At 56.5% G+C, this 19,553-nt stretch overlaps 1 protein-coding gene across 1 annotated transcript in view; it reads right to left on the reverse strand.

The window, feature by feature from the left end:
• Positions 1-19,553, reverse strand: part of lamb2l (laminin, beta 2-like) — a 64,107-nt gene that overhangs the window by 22,908 nt on the left and 21,646 nt on the right. The window contains 11 exon segments of the mRNA XM_055647914.1: positions 371-478; positions 1,673-1,826; positions 2,469-2,548; positions 5,950-6,062; positions 7,030-7,209; positions 8,733-8,921; positions 10,271-10,391; positions 11,459-11,661; positions 13,478-13,541; positions 14,929-15,117; positions 17,907-17,980. Coding sequence (XP_055503889.1) covers positions 371-478; positions 1,673-1,826; positions 2,469-2,548; positions 5,950-6,062; positions 7,030-7,209; positions 8,733-8,921; positions 10,271-10,391; positions 11,459-11,661; positions 13,478-13,541; positions 14,929-15,117; positions 17,907-17,980 — 1,475 coding nt within the window.

The following is a 19,553-nucleotide window of genomic DNA, read 5'->3' on the forward strand; positions in this document are numbered from 1 at the left end:
CGCCCCACCAGACGCATCCTTGTCGCCCTGTCAAGGCCGTGACCTCTGTTGCTCCAGCAAAAGGGATAATCTAGCAAGGATCTCGAACCAAGGGTGCCGGAAAATGGGTGGTGGACGAGTATTTATGTTTAGTATTGTCTGGTCTGTTTGGATAGCAAGCAGAACGATGAGTATCACTGTACCTCGGTACGTGTGACAATAGTGAACCTAACTCTAGCTTGATCCGAGTTTACTGTTTGGTGGCGACCAGGAATGGTCATTGCTCCTCGGGGATGGGATGTAGGTACCAATCCAATGTACTGGGGTCCCGGCAGACCCCACCCCTCCCCCCCCGCCCGATGGTGTTCCCAGAGATCCTGGCCACACTGACCTTTGGGGAGCGGTGGGTCCCCTGCCTATGTCTCCGACGCCGGATGCCCAGAGCCTGTAGGTTGTCCATCTCCATGCAGTCTTCCTCCACCAGACGCTTCTTTCCTCCCTGAAAGACGGGAAGACGGGGAGACGGTGAGGGTAAGTGACCCCAGGGTGGGGGAAAGGAAGCTGTGGCAGGCACCGTCCTCCTCACCCCCCCCCCCCCCCCCCCCCCCCCCCCCCCCCCCGCCCCATTCCCAGAGCTTCATCCCCACTCTCCCGACGGTAACACAGCCTCAAGGACCACTCACACCCCGGTCATTCCCTCTTCTCCCCGCTCCCATCCGGCACAAGGTACAGAAGCTTGAAAGCGCCCACCATGAAACTCAGGAACAGCTTCCTCCCCTCTGTTGCTGCCTTACAGCGCCAGATACCCAGGTTCGATCCAGACTATGGGTGCTGTCTGTATGGAGTTTGTACATCCTCCTTGTGACCACGTGGGTTTTCTCCGGGTGCTCCGGTTTTCTTCCACATTCCAAAGACATACAGGTTTGTAGGTTAATTAGGTTTGGGAAAATTCTAAACTGTCCCTTTTGTGCAGGATAGAACTAGTGTGGTGTGTGATGGATGGTCTGTGCGGGCTCGGTGGGCCGAAAGGCCTGATTCCATGCTGTATCTCTAAAGCAATCCACTACCAGAGAGCAGTCCTGAACTACTATGTACCTCATTGGTGACCGTCAGACTATCCTTGTTAGCACTTTGCTGGGTCTACTTTAGACTAAACGTTATTCCCTTATCATGTATCTGTACACTGTAAATGGTTTGATTGTAATCATATATAGTCTTTCCGCTGTCTGGATAGAACGCATCAAAAGCGTTTCCATCAATGGACCTCGGTAGAGGTGACAATAAAACTAAACTGCAACAGTGGTGCCCCCATAAGCCAGGGTTAGGCCCAGTCTTCCAACCTACCTCATTGTGACACCTACACGCTTTTAATCTGCTCTTTCTCAGTAAATATAATGCTGTACCACTATATTCCACATTGCCTGTTGTACTTGTGTACAGTTTGATTGTACTCATGTACGGGATGATTTGACTGGAGAGAGATTTAAACATTCAAAATTAATGTTTGGGAGGTTATGGGGAGAAGGCAGGAGAATGGGGTTAGGAGGGAGAGATAGATCAGCCATGATTGAATGGCGGAGTAGACGTGATGGGCTGAATGGCCTAATTCTGCTATCACTAATGATGACCCCTAACTAATGATTTAAGAGCCCCGGTGTTGTGCGTCGTGGGCAGGTATTGGTGGGCTACTCACGGGCAGTGGGTCGGAGGGTGAGCGAGGCTTGGCTTCCTCGCCCTCGTAGGTGAACAGGTCAAGGGGCATGCAGTAGTAGCCAGGCTCCACCTGCTGGCACTGCCGGCCGGACATGTAGGGGTGGCAGTCACACTGCCCACTCACCCCCTCACACCTGCGGGGAGAGAGAGAGAGAGAGGTCAGCCTGCACCCTGACCCCACCCCCCCCCACCAACCCCACTGCCCACTCACCGCCTCACACCTGTTGGGGGGGGGGGGGGAGAGTGAGGTCAGCCCGACCCCTGAACCTTGGTGACCCCTGATCCCCACCGACCCCTACCAACCCACTGCCTGCCGACCCCTCACACCTGTAGGGAGAGAGAAAGCATCAGCCCGACCACTGAACCACAGTGATCCCTGACCCCCACCGATACCTGACCCCCCACCGACTCTCACTGACTCTCTGAAACCTGCTGAGCCTCTGACCTCCGCCAGTCCTGCTGAACCCCTAACGACCCCACCGACCAATGCTGGCTATGCTCGAGTAGAGAGAGAGAGAGAGGGTCCATCACAGGTACTGACCTCCCCACCATCAAAGGGATCTACAGTAGGCGCTGCCTCAACAATGCAGCCGGCATCAGTACAGACCCACACCACCCTGGCCATGCTCTTATCTTGCTGATACTACCAGGAAGACGGTACAGGAGCCTGAAAACTGTGACCTCCAGGTTCAGGAGCAGCTTCTTCCCAACAACCATCAGGCTCTTGAACACTGGGGCAGGGGTCAGGGCTGCCCGGCAGGGTCAGGGGTCGGTACCTGTCACTGGACGAGCCCCCGAAGTCACAGTCGCAGGGACGACAGCCTCCCAGGTCGTTGCCCAGGCCCCAATACTTAGGCTGTGGGGGGGACAGAGGGGCAGAGGTCAGTACACCAGGGGCACACACTCTCGCACACACACTCTCGCACACACACGCACACACTCTCACACACACACACACACAGACACAATCCCACAAGCACTCCTACACGCACACACTCCCACACACATGCACTCTCGCACACATACACACATGCACTCCCTCACGCACACACATACACTCTCACACACACACGCATGCAAACTCCCACATACACACACTCCCACATGCAAATACACATTTACGCATACACACGCACATACACATAGAGTCACACTCACATACACGCACTCAGTCACATGCTCACACACACCACACGCATTTGGAGCATTGCCCCCATTACAGGAAGGATGGGGTGGCTTTGGAGAGGGTGCAGAGAACGTTTACCAGAATGCTGCCTGGATTAGAGGGTTTCAGCTACAGAGAGAGGTTGGACAGACTTGGATTGTTTTCTCTGGAACACAGGGGAGACCTGATAGAAGTGTATAAAGGCACAGATAGGGTAGACATTCAGAATATTTTCCCCAGGGTGGAAAGGTCAAACACTAGAAGGCATAGGTTTAAGGGGCAAAGTTTGAAGGAGATGTGTGGGCCAATTTTTTTTTAATACAGAGGGTGGTGGGTGCCTGGAACGTGCTGCCAGGGGTGGTGGTGGTGGAGGCAGATATGATAGTTGTGTTTAAGAGGCTTTTGGATAGACACATGGATATACAGCGAATGGGTTACTATGGATCAGGTGCAGGCAGAGATTAGTTTAATGGCATGGACATTGTGGGCCGAAGGGCCTGACCCTGTGCTGTACGGTTCAGTGTTCACGAGCATGCACACTTGAGCATGTACACACATGCACACACTCATCAGAGGCATACACACTCACTTATGTGTACATACACTGAATTCCCCCCCCCCCACCGACATTCTCTCCCTCATCACCGACTCTCCCCACCCACCGAAACCCCCCCCCCCCCCCACCCACACCACCACGGACACTCTCTCCTCTTCCCACCACTCACCCTCCTGCAGTCCTGGTAACACACACCCCCTCCCCACCTCCCCCAATCCTCGCCCTCCACCCTCCCCCCTTCTTCCCCCCCCCACTCCCCGCCCCCCCCAACTTCACCCCCCCCCAACTTCACCCCCCCCCCCCAACTTTCACCCCCCCCCCCAACTTCACCTCCCCCCCCCCAACTTCACCCCCCCCCAACTTCACCCCCCCCAACTTCACCCCCCCCCCCAACTTCACCCCCCCCCCAACTTCCCCACCCCAACCTTCCCCCCCCAACTTCACCCCCTCCCCCAACTTCACCCCCCTCCCCCAACTTCACCCCCCCTCCCACTTCCCCCCCCCAACTTCACCCCCCCCCAACTTCACCCCCCTCCCCCAACTTCACCCCCCCCCCAACTTCCCCCCCCCCCAACTTCACCCCCCCCAACTTCACCCCCCCCCCCCCAACTTCACCCCCACCACCCCCCCCCCCCCCCAACTTCACCCCCCCCCCAACTTCACCCCCCCAACCACCTTCCCCCCCCCCCAACTTCACCCCCCCCCCAACTTCAACTTCACCCCCCCCCCCAACTTCACCCCCCCCCCAACTTCACCCCCTCCCCCCCACCCCTCCCCAACTTCACCAACTTCACCACCCCTCCCCCAACTTTCACCCCCCGCCCCCAACTTCACCCCCCCCCCCAACTTCACCCCCCCCCCCAACTTCACCCCCCCCTCCACCCCCCCCCCAACTTCACCCCCCCCAACTTCACCTTCACCCCCCCCCTTCACGGATATCTTGCAGACTCAGTCCCCCCCCCCCCCCAACTTCCTCCCCCTCCTCCCCCAATCCCCCCCCCCCCTTCAACTTCCCCCCCCCCCCCCAACAGGGGAGAAGGGGACCCCCCCCCAACTTCCACCCCCCCCCAATCTTCACCACGAGGTGTCCCCCAACTTCACCCACCCCCCCACTTCACCCCTCACCCCCACTTCACCCCCCCCCCAACTTCACCCCCCCCCCCCTGGCTTCACCCCCCCCCCCCCCAACTTCACCCCCCCCCCCAGAGTCCATCAGGGCCCACCCCCCCCCACACCCCCCTCATCCCACCAACCCCCCCTTCATTCAAACCAACAACTTTCACCCCCCATTCTTCACTCCTCCAATCACCCCCCCCACAATTCTGTCAACCACACCACCCCCCCCCAACTTCCCCCCCCCCAACTTCAACACCCTTCCACCACCAACTCACATCACCCCCCACAACTCACACCCCCCCCACTTCACCCCCACAATCCCCAACTTCAGGCACACCCCCCCCAACTTCCCTCCCACACACAACCCCCCCCAACTTCACCTTCAACCCCCCCCCAACTTCCCCCCCCCCCAACTTTCCCCCCCCCACTCCACCCAACTTCACTTCACCCACTCCTTCCCCCCCAGAACTTCACCCCCCCCCAACTTCACCCCATCAACCAACATTCACCCCCCCCCCCCTCACTTCACCCCCCCCCACTTCACCCCCCCCCCCAACTTCACCCCCCCCCACTTCACAGCCAAACTTCACCCCAACCTCAAACTTCACACCCCCCCTCCCCCCCAACTTCACCCCCCTCCCAACCACCCCCCCCCCCCCCAACTTCACCCCCCTCCCCCAACTTCACCCCCCCCCCCCACGGTCACCCCCCCCTCCCCCAACTTTCACCCCCCCCCCCCCCCACTTCACCCCCCCCCCAACTTCACCCCGCCCCCAACTTCAACCCCCCTCCCCACCCACCCTTCACCCATTCCCACCCCCAACTTCAACCCCCCCCCAACTTCACACCCCCCCCTTCCCCCACTTCCACTTCACCGATTTCCCCCCCCCCCCACCAACTTCACCCCCCTCCCCCAACTTCACCCCCCCCCAACTTCACCCCCTCCCCCAAACTTCACCCCCCTCACCCCCAACTTCAACTTCACCCCCACCCCCCCCCCTTCCCCCCTCCCCAAGGTCTGGCACCCCCCCCACTTCACCCCCCCCCAACTTCACCCCCCCTTCCCCCAACTTCACCCCCCTCCCCCCAACTTCACCCCCCCCCCCCAACTTCACGTCACCCCCCCCCCCACTTCACCCCCCTCCCCCAATCACACCCCCCCAACTTCCCACCCCCCCCAACTTCCCCCCACTCCCCCAACTTCCCCTCCCCCAACTCCCCCCCCCCCCCAACTTCAACCCCCCCCACCAACTTCACCCCCCCCCCAACTTCACCCCCCCCCCCCAACTTCAACCCCACCCCCCCCCATAAACTTCACCCCCCCCAACTTCACCCCCACCCCCCCCAACTCACCCCCCCTCCCACTCTCCCCTCTTCCCCCAACTTCCCCCCCCCCTCCCCCGGCCCAGCCCCCACTCACCAGGCAGGTGTCACAGTAACGACCAGTCACGTATCTCTTGCAGACGCAGTCGCCACTGACGGGGTCACAGGAGGAACCGATCATCGACAGCCCCCGGGGGTCACAGCGACAGGCTGGGGGGGGGGGGGGGGGGGGGGGGAGAAGAGGGACAGTGACCCACCATAGGTCTCACCCCAGGGAGCGGGGCCCCAGGAGAGGTGTGTCCGACCCCCTCTCCCAGCACCCTGCCTCCCGTCTACCCTCCTCTCCCTCACCCACACAACGCCCCCACCCCTCCATCCCCCCCCCCCCCTTCCCTCCGCCATCCCAACTCTCCCTCCTCCTGTCTCCCACCCACCCACAGAGGGTCAGAGAGTAAACAGATGGGGTCAGGGAGGGGTCTGTGGAGTACACAGGGCGCATGGGCCACCTTGTGCCCCAGAGCCGAACGACCCTGTGTGGGGCCAGTGAGAACGAGGGACCCAGCTTGCTTGCCTCTGCGAGAAGACAAGACTGTACTAAGAACTTACATAACTGTGTTGGAGCCAGAAAGGTGGCGACTCTTTGTGTAGATTGTATATAAAACAATGGGTTCCATGACATGGGCCGGGGTGCGACTTGTCCTCGATTATTCTACACGTCACGCTGCCTCGGCAAGGCCAGCAGCACAATCAAGGACCAGTCTCACCCCGGTCACTCCCTCGTCTCCCCTCTCCCATCAGGCAAGGGGTACAGAAGTGTGAAAACACACACCTTCACATTCAGCTACAGATTCTTCCCAGCTGTTATTGGGCAACTGAACCATCCTCTCACCCACTAGAGAGCGGTCCTGACCTCCCATCTACCTGATTGGAGACCCTTGGACCATCTTTAATCAGACGTTACTGGATTTTATCTTGCGTTCATTAAATGTTGTTCCCTTTATCCTGTATCTGTACACTGTGGATGGCTTGACTGTAATCACGTATTGTCTTTCCGCTGACTGGTTAGCATGCAACAAAACGCTTCTCACTGTACCTCGGTACATGCATGTGACAATAAGCTAAACAGAACTAAACTAAACCATACCTACACGTGACAATGAAGTATGATTTCACCTACCTTGGCAGCCCAGCGGGTTGCCCAGGCTCAGACCATAGTAGCCATCCTTGCAGCGGTCACAGCGCGCTCCCTGCACATTGTCCTTGCAGCGGCACTGACCGCCAATGCTGCCGTAGTCCAGGTCAGTATCACCATCACACACCCCTCCCTCCAGCGAGCCCACAGGGTCACAGTCACAGGCTGTGGGGAGACAGGGGAAGGGGGGGGGGGAGGGGTGAGGCAACACACAGGCCACTCCGCAGGCTGACGGGGTGACCTTATCGAGGTGTGCAAGATCACGAGGGGCACGGATAAAGTGAACACTCACAGTCTTTCCCCCACGGTAGAGGATTCTAAAACTAGAGGGCACAGGATTAAGATGAGATGGGAGAGATTTAAGAGGGAGGTCAGGGGCAACTGTTTTCACTCAGAGGTTAGTCCGTCTCTGGAACGAGCTGCCAGAGGAAGCTACAGAAGTGGACACAATTATGGCTTTTAGACGACTTTTGGACAGATATGTGGATAGGAAGGATTTAGAGGGATATGGGCCAAACTCGACTCGTCCGGTATGCCAACTTGGTCGGCATGGACAAGGTGGGCTGAAGGGCCCGTTTCTGTCCTGTATGCCTCTGTGACAGGGTCAGTGGGGTGACACCAGTTGTCCACATAAGCTTGTATCATCTGCCCCAATCCAGGAAGATATGAAGTGATTAAGGCACTGTGCTGTCCACTACTGAGGACATCCTCTGTTGTAAAGTCCCACTGAAACCTCTCCCCTCTCAACTTAAGCCTGTGCCCCCTAGTTTTGGAATTCTCTACCCTGGAAAAAGTACTGTGAGCGTTCACTTTATCCGTGCCCCTCATGGTCTTGTACACCTCAATAAGTTCACCCCTCAGCCTCCAACGCTCCAGAGAACAAGGTCCCAGCCTATCGAACCTCTCCCAGTAACTCAAGCCCATGAGCCGAGGTAACGTCCTGGTGAATCTCTTCTGCACCCTTTCCAACTTTAGAGATACAGGGTGGAAACGGGCCCTTCGACCCATCAAGTCCGCGCCGACCAGCGATCACCCCGTACACTAGCACTATCCTACACACTAGGGACAATTTACAATTTTACTGAAGCCAATGAACTTACAAACCTGCACGTCTTTGGAGTGTGGGAGGAAACGGGAGAAGACCCACGTGGTCACGGGGAGAATGTACAAACTGCATCCAGACAGCACCCTAGGTCAGGATCGAACCCGGGCTATTGTTGCACCACTGTGCTCCCCTTCAATGACATCTTTCCTATAGCTGGGTGACCAGAACTGCACACGATGCTCCAAGTGTGGTCTCACCAACGACTTGTATCATATATCTTGATGTTCCAACTCATGTACTCTTTAGACTTTAGAGATACAACATGGAAACTTCGGCCCTTCAGCCCAACCAGCGACCACCCTGTATACTAGCACTATCCTACACACTAGGGACAATTTTCTGAGGCCAATTAACCTACAAACCCGCACATCTTTGGCATGTGGGAGGAAACCAGAGCACCCGGAGAAAAACCCACGCGATCGCAGGGAGAACGTGCAAACTCCACACAGACAGCACCCGTAGTCAGGATTGAAGCCGTGTTTCTGGCGCTGTGAGGCAGCGGCTCTACCCACTGCGCCACCGTGCCAGCCACGTTGTACGCGGTTGCTGGGCATTGGTACCGGACGGTGTATGTGTTGCTCACGGATGCAGACGTTGTGGGAGCGGATGTCTGCCGCTGGGTTTCGGTAGTAGTACGGGCGGCACAGCTCGCAGTTCTTGCCCATGGTGTTGTGGAGACAGTCCTCGCACACGCCGCCTCTGGCATTCCCCGTCGCCCTGTACACCGCCATGTCGAAGTGGCAGCGCGTAGAGTGCTTGTTACAGTCACACACTGGTGGAGAGAGGCATAGTGTCAGGCACCGTCCCAGGTGGCACAGGCCACGGAGAGGGGGGGGAGACAGAGAGGGGGGGGGAGACACAGAGGGGGGGGGAGACAGAGAGAGGGGGGGAGAGACAGAGAGAGGGGGGGGGGAGACAGGGGGGGGAGGGGGGGGGGGAGAGAGAGAGGGAAGGAGACAGAGAGGGGGGGGAGACAGAGAGAGGGGGAGGGAAAGAGAGGGGAGAGAGAGAATGAGGAGGGGAAGAGAGAAGGGGAGAGAGAAAGAGAGGTAAGGGAGACAGAGAGAGGGGGGGGGGGAGAGAGGCAGAGAGGGAGAAGAGGTGAGGAAAGAGAGAGAGGGGGGGGGGAGACAGAGAGAGAGGTGGGGAGAGAGGGGGGGAGACAGAGAGGGGGGGGGGGGGGGGGGGGGAGAGAGAGGGGGGGGAGACAGAGAGAGGGAGAGAGTGAAAGAGAGAGACAGAGAGAGAGAATGAGAGATCGAGGAAGAGAGAGAGAGTGGGAGAGAGATACAGAGTGAGAGGCAGACAGGGAGAGAGGGGGGGAGACAGAGAGAGGGGACAGAGAGAGAGAGAGACAGACAGACAGACAGACAGAGACAGAGAGAGGGACAGAGAGAGGGGGGAGACAGAGAGAGGGGGGGGAGACAGAGAGGGGGGGGGACAGAGAGGGGGGGGGACAGAGAGAGAGAGAGGGGGGGGGGGAGACAGAGAGACACACAGAGGGGGGGGGGAGACAGAGAGAGGGGGGGGAGACAGAGAGAGGGGGGAAGAGACAGAGAGGGGGGGGGGAGACAGAGAGGGGGGAGACAGAGAGGGGGGGAAGAGAGAGGGGGGGGAGACGGGGGGGGAGACAGAGAGGGGGGGAGGCAGGGAGGGGGGGGGAGAGAGAGAGGGGGGGAGGAGACAGAGGGGGGGAGACAGAGATGGAGGGGAGACAGAGATGGGGGGAGAGAGAGATGGAGGGGGGGGGGAGACAGAGAGAGGGGGAGACAGAGAGAGACAGAGGGGGGAGACAGAGGGAGGGGGAGACAGAGGGGGGGGGGGACAGAGAGGAGAGGGGGGGAGACACGAGAGGCAGGGGAGACAGAGAGGGGGGGAGACAGAGAGAGGAGGGAGAGAGAGAGGGAGGGGAGACAGAGGGAGGGGAGACAGAGGGAGAGAGACAGAGACAGAAGGAGAGAGACAGAGGAAGAGAGAGGGAGTGTGAGAGAAACAGAGATAGATGCTGATGGAAACAGAGAGAGGGAGTGTGGGAGAGACAGAATGAGAGACAGAGTGTAAGGGGAGGGGGGGGGGTGTTATCAAGAGGAGGGAGATGGGGTTCCCTGGTAAATAGCCAACCTTTGCAGGTGTGTGGGTGATCAGCCCTGGCTGGTCTCCAGGGCAACTCATGATGAAAGTCCCGGCACTGTTCACAGTTTAACCCCTGTGTGTTGTGTTTGCAGATGCACCGGCCCTGGATCTGCGGAGGGAAAGTGAAGAGATGGATCAATGGTCACGGCAAACTTCAGTGGGAGCACAGAACAGTACAGCACAGGAAAAGGCCCTTCGGCCCACAATGTCCGTGCTGAACATGTTGCCAAGTTATCCTTCCTTCCCCTGCATATCTATGTTCATATTTAAAATCTTAAACACCACTATCATATCTGCCTCCACCACCACCACTCCGGCAGCTCGTTCCAGGGACCCTCCACCCTCCAACTTGCCCCGCACATCTCCTTTATATTTTGCCTGTCTCACCTTAAAGCTCGGCCTCCCAGTCTTTGACATTCCACCCTAGGAAAAGCTTCTGACTGTCTACCATATCTATGCCACTCATAGTCAAAGAGCTCTATGATGAAAACAGGCCCTTCGGCCCACCTTGTCTGTGCTTACCAAGTTGGCATTCTGGGCTAGTCCCATTTGCCTGCATTTATCCCAAATCCCTCTGAACCCTTCCTATCCATATATCTGTCCAAATGTCTTTTAAAAGACATAATTGTACCCGCTTCTGGCAGCTTGTTCCAGAAACGGACTACCCAGTGGAAAAGTTGTCCCCCTTAAATCTCTCCCTTCTCACTTTAAGCCTGTGCCCACTAGTTTTAGGATCGGTCTGAAGAAGGGTCTTGACCCAAAAGGTCACCCATTCCTTCTCTCCAGGGATGCTGCCTGACCCACTGAGTTACTTCAGCTTTTTGGGTCAACCTTCTAGTTTTAGAATCCCCTCCCCTGGGAAAAAGACTGTGAGCGTTCATTTTATCCGTGCCCCTCATGATCTTGTACACCTCAATAAGATCAGCCTCCTTTGCTCCAAAGAACAATGGCTAGGATAGGTTTAGAGGGATATGGGCCAAACATGGGCAGGTGGGACTAGTGAAGATGGAACGCGTTGCTTGGCACGGGCAGGTTGGGCCGAAGGGCCTGTTTTCACACCTTCTGACTCTGTGACTATAACCAAGTTGCAGCCTACCAACCTCTCTGTGTAACTGAGGCCCGCAAGTCCAGGTGACATTGTGAGTGGGTGAACGGCGAGGTTTGTAGGGATCTTACCATTCCCGGCACGTTGCCTTGGTCGCCCGCCACGGGGGAACACTCCGAGGCGTGGCCGTAACAGAAGCAGCTCCCGCGCACCACCAGCTCGTAGATGGCGTAGTAATACTTCTTTAGGACCACCGGCCGCCCGTCCAACAGATTGTCCCCCAGAGTGTGCAGCTTGGTGAAGTGGATCTTCAAATTGGTGATCCTCAGCCGGTCTACGGTGAGAGGGAACGTTACCAGGCAGCTCGACCCAAGGCCGCAGGAAATGCAGAGAGTTGTGAACGCAGCCCAGACCATCACGCAAACCAACCTCCCCTCCATCGACACCTCACGCTGCCTTGGCAAGGTCACCAGCACAATCCAGGACCAGTCTGACCCCGGTCACTCCCTCCTCCCCTCTCCCATCAGGCAAGAGGTACAGAAGTGTGAAAGCACACACCTCCAGATTCAGGGACAGTTTCTTCCCCGCTGTTATCAGGCAACTGAACCAGCCTCTCACCCATTAGAGAGCAACAAAGGCTTTTCACTGTACCTCGGCACACGTGACAATAAACTCTACTAAGATGGTGGGTCGGTGAAAACCTTGCACTGCTCACTCAGTCCATGCCTTGGGCCTGCACCCCCCCCCCCCCCCCCCCCCCCCCCCCCTGATCCCCACCAGCAGTGCCTGGGGATTGCAGGGGTCACTGTTCACCAGGTGTTACCTGGGCTTGCGGGCTTGAGTTACAGGGAGAGGTTGGAGAGGCTGGGACTTTGTTCTCTGGAGTGTACGAGGCTGAGGTGTACAAGATCACGAGGGGCACGGATAAAGTGAATGCTCACAGTCTTTCCCCAGGGTAGAGGATTCTAAAACTAAAGGGAACAGGCTTAAGGTGAGAGGGGAGAGATTTAAGAGGGATTTCACTCAGAGGGTAGTCTGTATCTGGAACGAGCTGCCAGAGGAAGCTATAGAAGCAGATACAATGATGGCTTTTAAAAGACATTTGAACAGATATATAACAGACGGATAAGAAGGGTGTAGAGGAAGATGGAGCAAATGGGACTAGCCCAGTGTGCCAACTTGGTTGGCATGGATAAGATGGGCTGAAGGGTCTGCTTCCTACTGTACAGTTCTGGGATTCACTGTACTTATCTAGACTAGTCCCCTTTATCCACACCGAGCACAGTCTACTACTATGCGTTAAAGATTCAATTTGACTTGATGCCTGGAACACGCTGACAGGGATGGTGGTGGAGGCAGATACGATAGTGATGTTAAAGAGGCTTTTAGATAGGCTCATGTTTATGCAGGGATATGGATCACATGCAGGAGGAGGAGATTAGTTTAACTTGGTATCATGTTGGGCATGGATACTTTGGGCTGAAGGGCCTGTTCCTGTGCTGTTCTTGAGGAGAAGATGTGGGAGTGACTTGGTACATTGGGCGGACATGATAGACCTGCCCGGATTGAAAGCTAGGACAAGATCCAACCATGGCCAATCCAAAGCAACGTGACCCAATCATGGTTGATCCAACCCAACCCAACCACAGCCAATCAAAACCCAACCCAACCACAGCCAATCAAAAATCCAACCACAGCCAATCAAAACCCAACCACAGCCAATCAAAACCCAGTCCAACCACAGCCAATCAAAACCCAGTCCAACCACAACCAATCAAAACCCAACCACAACCAATCAAAACCCAACGGCGGCCAACCCAACTGCAGCCAATCCAATCGTTACCCAAGTGTAGCCAATCCAAACCCAGCCCAACCCAACCATGGCCATTCCAAAGCAGGCTGACCGCAGCCAATCCCAGCCTGAACTCCGGAAATTTCGTTCATCCTGCCATCCCCCCCCACCCCCCCCCCCCCCCTGTTCTCCCCCCCCCCCCCCCTCCCGTCTGCCCCCACCCCCCCTCCTGATGTACTGTCCCACCCCTGCCCCCCACCCATCCAGAGGTCCAGCCCACAGTGGGTGCCAGGGTGTGTGTGCTGACAGGGTGTGAGCCTGACCCCTGGGGACAGGAGCCCAGTGACGGGGCGGTCACCTTGAATCTGCAGGCTGTAGGGATCGTCCACTTTCACCGCCGGGTCCAGCACTTTATAAATAACCTGCGGGAGGGAACCGTGTGATCAATGGAGACACTGACGCTCAGGTCCGCTGCCGAGATGTTGCCGAGCCGGCAGTGTAAACCCAGCGGGAACCGCTCCGCACATGCACACCCACCGCCTGCACACTCCGTCACACCCCTCTGGGGGCAGACCCGGTGGGGACCAGCAACCCATCTCACCAGCAACTCCCTGCCACAGCCCCAGGCAACCGGCTACACCCACAGCCCACTACTGGTGGTGTTCATGAAGGGCAGATACTGACCCGGGGGGAGGTGGAGAGGAAGGTGGAGCGGTGGGAGCGGTGGGAAGGGGGGGGGGGAGGGGAGAGGGGAGAGGAGTGGGGGGGGGGGGGGGTGAGGAGTGGGGGGGGGGGGGGCGAGGAGTGGGAGAGGAGTGGGGGGGGGGGAGGGGGTGGAGGAGTGGGGGAGGGAGGGGGGGGGGAGTAGAGGGGGGAGGAGTGGGAAGGGGGGGAGGAGAATGAGGAGTGGGGGGGCGAGAAAGGGGGCGAGAAGGGGGGGAGAAGAGGGGGGGGGGGAGAAGAGGGGGGGGAAGAGGGGGGGGGGAGAGAAGGGGGAGAGGGAGGGTGAGGCTTTGTGAAGAGGCAGGAAGAGTGTGGCTTTGTGAAGGGGAAGTCTTGCTTGACAAATTTGCTGGAATTCTTTGAAGAAGTAAATAGCATGACAGACAAAGGAGAGTCAGCAGATGTTTAGATTTTCAGAAAGCCTTTGATAAGTTGCCACACGGTGCCACACTGCTCAGGAAGATGAGAGGCCACGGAATGAAAGGGCAGTTACTAGCATGGACATCAGGTTGGCTGGACGGCAAATGCAAAGAGTGGCAATAAAGGGGGCTTTTTCTGGTTGGGCCGGGCTCGGTGCTGGGGCCGCTACTCTTCACGTTGTATATTCATGATTTGGACGAGGTGATTGACGGCATAGTGGCAACGTTTGTGGAGATATGAAAATAGGTGGAGGGGTAGGAGGTGTAGAGAAAGCAGGGACTCTGCAGAAAGGCGGGGATGGTGGAGAGGAGGAGAGGGGAGAGGTGTGAGGGGGGGGGGGGGGGGGGGGGGAGGTGTGGGGGGGAAGAGGTGTCGGGGGGGGGGAAGAGGTTTGGGGGGGGGAGAGGTGGGGGACGGGGGGGGGGAGCTGGGGGGGGGGGAGGGGGAGCTGGGGCACTGGGGGTGAGAGGGAGACTCCCCGGACCTCCCCCCCCCCCTCCCTCATCACGACGGCCCTCCCTGTCCGGGGACCATGTCCACTCCCCACCCTTTCACCCCCCCACCTCCCTCATCGCCCACCTCCCCCACTCCACCCCCCCCCCCCACCCCCACCCCCCCACCCCACCCCACCCCCCTCACCCACCCCCACTACTCCCCCTCACCCACCTCTCCCAGTGTGGACGGCTCGATGTCTGAGTAGCGGTGCTCACAGATGGTGTCGTCGATTCTCCTCAGTGGCCCAGTGGGGATGTTGGGGAAGGAGAGGGTGCAGTTGAAGGCAAAGTAGCGATACGCATTCCAAGAGCGGCCAAAGTCCGCGGACCTCTCGATGTACATGGCTGCCGGCCGGAACGTCTGGCGGGCAGAATAGCAGGCGGTGGGACACGGTCAACGGCGGCGCGCCCCTTGCACAACGCAGCCAGAAACGTCTACAGATGCAGCGTACAATGCATGCGATCGGGATGCATCGCACTCGGTTTGGGAACAGCGCTGCCCAAGAGCGCAAGAAATGGCAGAGATTGTGGATGTGGTCCAGCCCATCACATGTGGTCCAGCCCATCACACAGACACAGACTCCCCACAGTCAACACCAAGGAAGGTGATGGCTGGAGGCCCTGCAGCAGCCTGGGTCGGGGTCCGCTCTCAAGAGCTAGAGCATGGGCTGGACTTTGATAATCGCGCCAAAACATGGCGCCTCTTGCATGCGGGATCAATAGACTATTTCTGGTCACTTTGCTAATTGGGGATGTGCTTGGGTACGGCGATACTGTACTGGACATCTACACTTCACGCTGCCTCGAGAAAGCAGCCAACATCCTCAAAGACTTGTCCCATCCCGGTTATTCCTTCTCCTCTCCCCGCTCCCATCCGGCAGAAGGTACAGAAGCTTCAAAGTGCGCATCACCAGACTCAGGAACAGCTTCTTCCCCTCTGTTATCGAGCTTCTGAACGGTCCTTCCATAAGCCAGGGTGCTGTCCGATTCACCTCTACCCCATTGCGGACATTGGACTTTGTCTCTGGATCTGGTGCGCTACAATGCTGAGAACTATATTCTACACTCTGTATCTTCCCCTTTGCTCTACCTGTTGTACTTGAATTTGGATGGATTGTATTTATAGGAAGGATGTCAACAAAATAGAGAGAGTACAGAGGAGATTTACTAGAATGTTGCCTGGGTTTCAGCAACTAAGTTACAGAGAAAGGTTGAACAAGTTAGGGCTTTATTCTTTGGAGCGTAGAAGGTTAAGGGGGGGGGACTTGATAGAGGTTTTAAAATGATGAGAGGGATAGACAGAGTTGACGTGGAAAAGCTTTTCCCACTGAGAGTAGGGAAGATTCAAACAAGGGGACATGACATGAGAATTAAGGGACTGAAGTTTAGGGGTAACATGAGGGGGAACTTCTTTACTCAGAGAGTGGTAGCTGTGTGGAATGAGCTTCCAGTGAAGGCGGTGGAGGCAGGTTCGTTTTTATCATTTAAAAATAAATTGGATAGTTATATGGATGGGAAGGGAATGGAGGGTTATGGTCTGAGCGCAGGTATATGGGACTAGGGGAGATTATGTGTTCGGCACGGACTAGAAGGGTCGAGATGGCCTGTTTCCATGCTGTAATTGTTATATGGTTATATCGTTATATGGTTATTATATGCATGGTATGTCTGATGTGTTTGGATAGCATGCGAAACAAAGCCTTTCACTGTAACTCGGTAACCTTGACAATAATAAACCTGAAATTAAATGTGACCACTGTTGCTGCTTTCATCTGCCTGTGGTCCCATCCCAGGATGGTGTGGACACCTTGTATAGGGTGCAGAGGATGTTTATATGGAGGCTGCCTGCATCAGAGGGTATGAGCTGTAAGAAAACATACAGCACGGATGGGATTATGGGCCAAATGCATGCAAATGGGACTACCCCAGTATGCCAATTTGGTCGGCAAGGACAAGGTGGGCCGAAGGGCCTGTGTCTGCTCTGTACAGCTCTGTGACTGTGACATGGGACTTTGGCCTTACAATGCTGCCTGGTCCTGCTAATCGAATCAGTGAGGTTGTAAATGAGGGATGGGGGTTGGCACGATGATCAATCAGAAGCTGCTCTTGGACAAGGTGGGGGGGGGGGGTCGGCCAAGCGGGATGGCTGATCACCATTGACCCGTGGGTCTATGCTTTGGCTGACCAAGGCCCGGCCACCTACTGCCCAGGTCTCCATGGTTACTAATCGAGAGCCTCTGAGACTGTGGGCTTGTGGCCAACCTGGGAAACGCTTCTGATCAAAGAATCCAGACTGTTCCCACTCAAGACTCGGAGCACATGACTGGGAAGTGGAGCCAAGTTGGCAGCAGTAATCCCGGGGGAGTGGCTGCCGTTGAACCAGGAGAATGTGCTTTAGTTTGCAGCTCAACCCTCGACTATTGTTACATTGGAAAGGGGGCAGGAGAGATTCACCAGGATGTTACCTGGGTTTGTGGGCTTGAGTTACAGGGAGAGGTTGGATCGGCTGGGGCTATTTTCTTTGGAGCGTCGGAGGCTGAGGGGTGACCTTGTTGAGGTGTACAAAACAATGAGGGGCACGGATAAAGTGAATATAATCATGAGATGCTGCCTGGCCCGATGAGTTTCCCCTCCATTTTGGTAAACCAACACCTGCAGTTCCTTCTTTCCACATTTCTTGGTTTCCCCACTCTATGTCTCCGTGAATTCTCCAAGGAACAGACTTGCTGGCAGTGGGTGTCTGGGAGGATGAGGCCAATGTAGACGGGATGGGTCAGAGTGCCCAGGGCAGCTGGCATCACCTTCTGGACCACCTTGCAGGCGGCACAGTGGCACAGCGGGTAGAGCCACTGCCGCACAGCGCCAGAGATCCGGGTTCAATCCTGACCTCAGGTGCTATCTGTGTGGAGTTTGCACGTTCTCCCTGTGACCACATGGGTTTTCTCCGGGTGCTCCGGTTTCCTCCCACATCCCAAAGACGTGCGGGTTTGTCGGTTCATCGGCCCTCTGTAAATTATCGCAAGCGTGTAGGGAGTGGATGTGTGAACGGGTGATTGTCGGTCGGTGCGGACCCGGTGGGCCGAAGGGCCTTGTCCCATGCTGTATCTCTAAACTCTAACCACCTCCAACCTTCTCTGCCCTCACACTCACCTTGAACTTTATGATGAGGTGAGTGAAGTGGAACTCGGCCTCCAGGTCGAGCTGAATGCTCACCTTCTCCTTACCTGTGCGGGGACAAGACAAGGCACGACAGTAACTCGGCACCAACAGGTGTCAGGTAACACCCAGCCCACAGTGCCTGCCAGCAAACAAAACTGGGGCTTGGAATCCCACGCTGCCGATCATGTATCACCTCTAACAATAGCCGCTGCTGAGCGGAAAATTGCCACAAAACTGCAAACTGTGCAATCCAGATGCATTGCAAGGTATAGGGAGTGAGGGTACGTCTCTGAGCGTGTGCTAATAACTCGTTTGAAAATAAATATTCCATGACAATATTGGGACCTTGCAGCATTTGCTGCTTTTTAATTTCTAAAACACAATCGGTAAATAGTTTCTGGCTGGATTTCCAATTTACTGAATAACATGTGGATACAAGGAACTGCAGGTGCTGCTTTACAAAACAAGACAAAAAGTGCTGAAGTAACTCAGCGGTTTGGGCTGCATCTCTAGAGAACGTGGATAGGTGACGTTTCGTGTCGAGACTCTTCCCTGATCTCCAGAGATGCTGCCTGACCCGCTGAGTTACTCCAGCACTTTGTCGATATTTGCAAACAGTCATCTGCAGTTCCTTGCATCCCGATTTACAAGGATGTTGCCGGGACTTGAGGGCATGAGCTACAGGGAGAGGCAGGGGGGCAGAGGGGTGATTGTATAGAGGTGTATAGAATCCTCTTGACAAGAGGTACACCCTCTTGGGAGCTGTCGGGGCTGACAACACTTCCAGGCTCAACCAGAGTGACCGACGTCAAGCAGAGCCATGGTGGTGGGTGACTCCATAGTCAGGGGTGCGGAGAGGAGATTCTGCGGCCACAGGTGAGACTCAAGGATGGAGTGTGGCCTCTTCGGTGCCAGGGTCCAAGACATCACAGACCGACTGCAGGACATCCTCGAGAGGCAACGGGAGCAGCCGGAAGTAGTTGTGGACGTAGGCACAAACGGCATAGGTAAGAGGAGGAAGGAGGTTCCCCAACACGAGTATAGAGAATTAGGTGGGAGGCTGAAAAGCTGGACCTCCAGGATAGTTATCTCTGGTTTGCTTCCAGTACCTCGTGCCAGTGAGGGTGGGAACAGAGAGATAGGGGAGCTGAATGTGTGGCTGAGGAGGTGGTGCAGGGGGCAGGGAATTAGATCTCGACCACTGGGATCTCTTCTGGGGCAGGGATGATCTGTACAAAAGGGTTGCACCTTCAGGCAGGTGTCCTAGTGTTACACGGGTGGGCTTAAACTGAATAGTGGGGGGTGGGGGGGGGGGGGGACAACAACATGGAAGCTTATGCATGGAGTTCATGGGAAAGAGAGTACAGGAAGGATCACGGAAACCTTCAGCAATAACAGGACAGAACGTTTAAAAAGGGAGAGTAGAGCAAGTTCGGGTACAATTGGGATGGTTGTGAGAGGAGGGGTGGTCACCGAATTGAAGGTATTGTATTTGAATGCACGCAGCACAAGGAACAAAGTGGATGAGCTTGTAGCACAGTTGGAACTTGGTGGGTATGATGTTGTAGGTATTACGGAGACGTGGCTACAAGAGGATCAGAACTGACAGCTAAATATTCAAGGCTACACATCCTATCG

This window comes from Leucoraja erinacea, chromosome 16 (genome assembly GCF_028641065.1).
Source record: "Leucoraja erinacea ecotype New England chromosome 16, Leri_hhj_1, whole genome shotgun sequence".
NCBI classification, from domain to species: Eukaryota; Metazoa; Chordata; class Chondrichthyes; order Rajiformes; family Rajidae; genus Leucoraja; species Leucoraja erinaceus.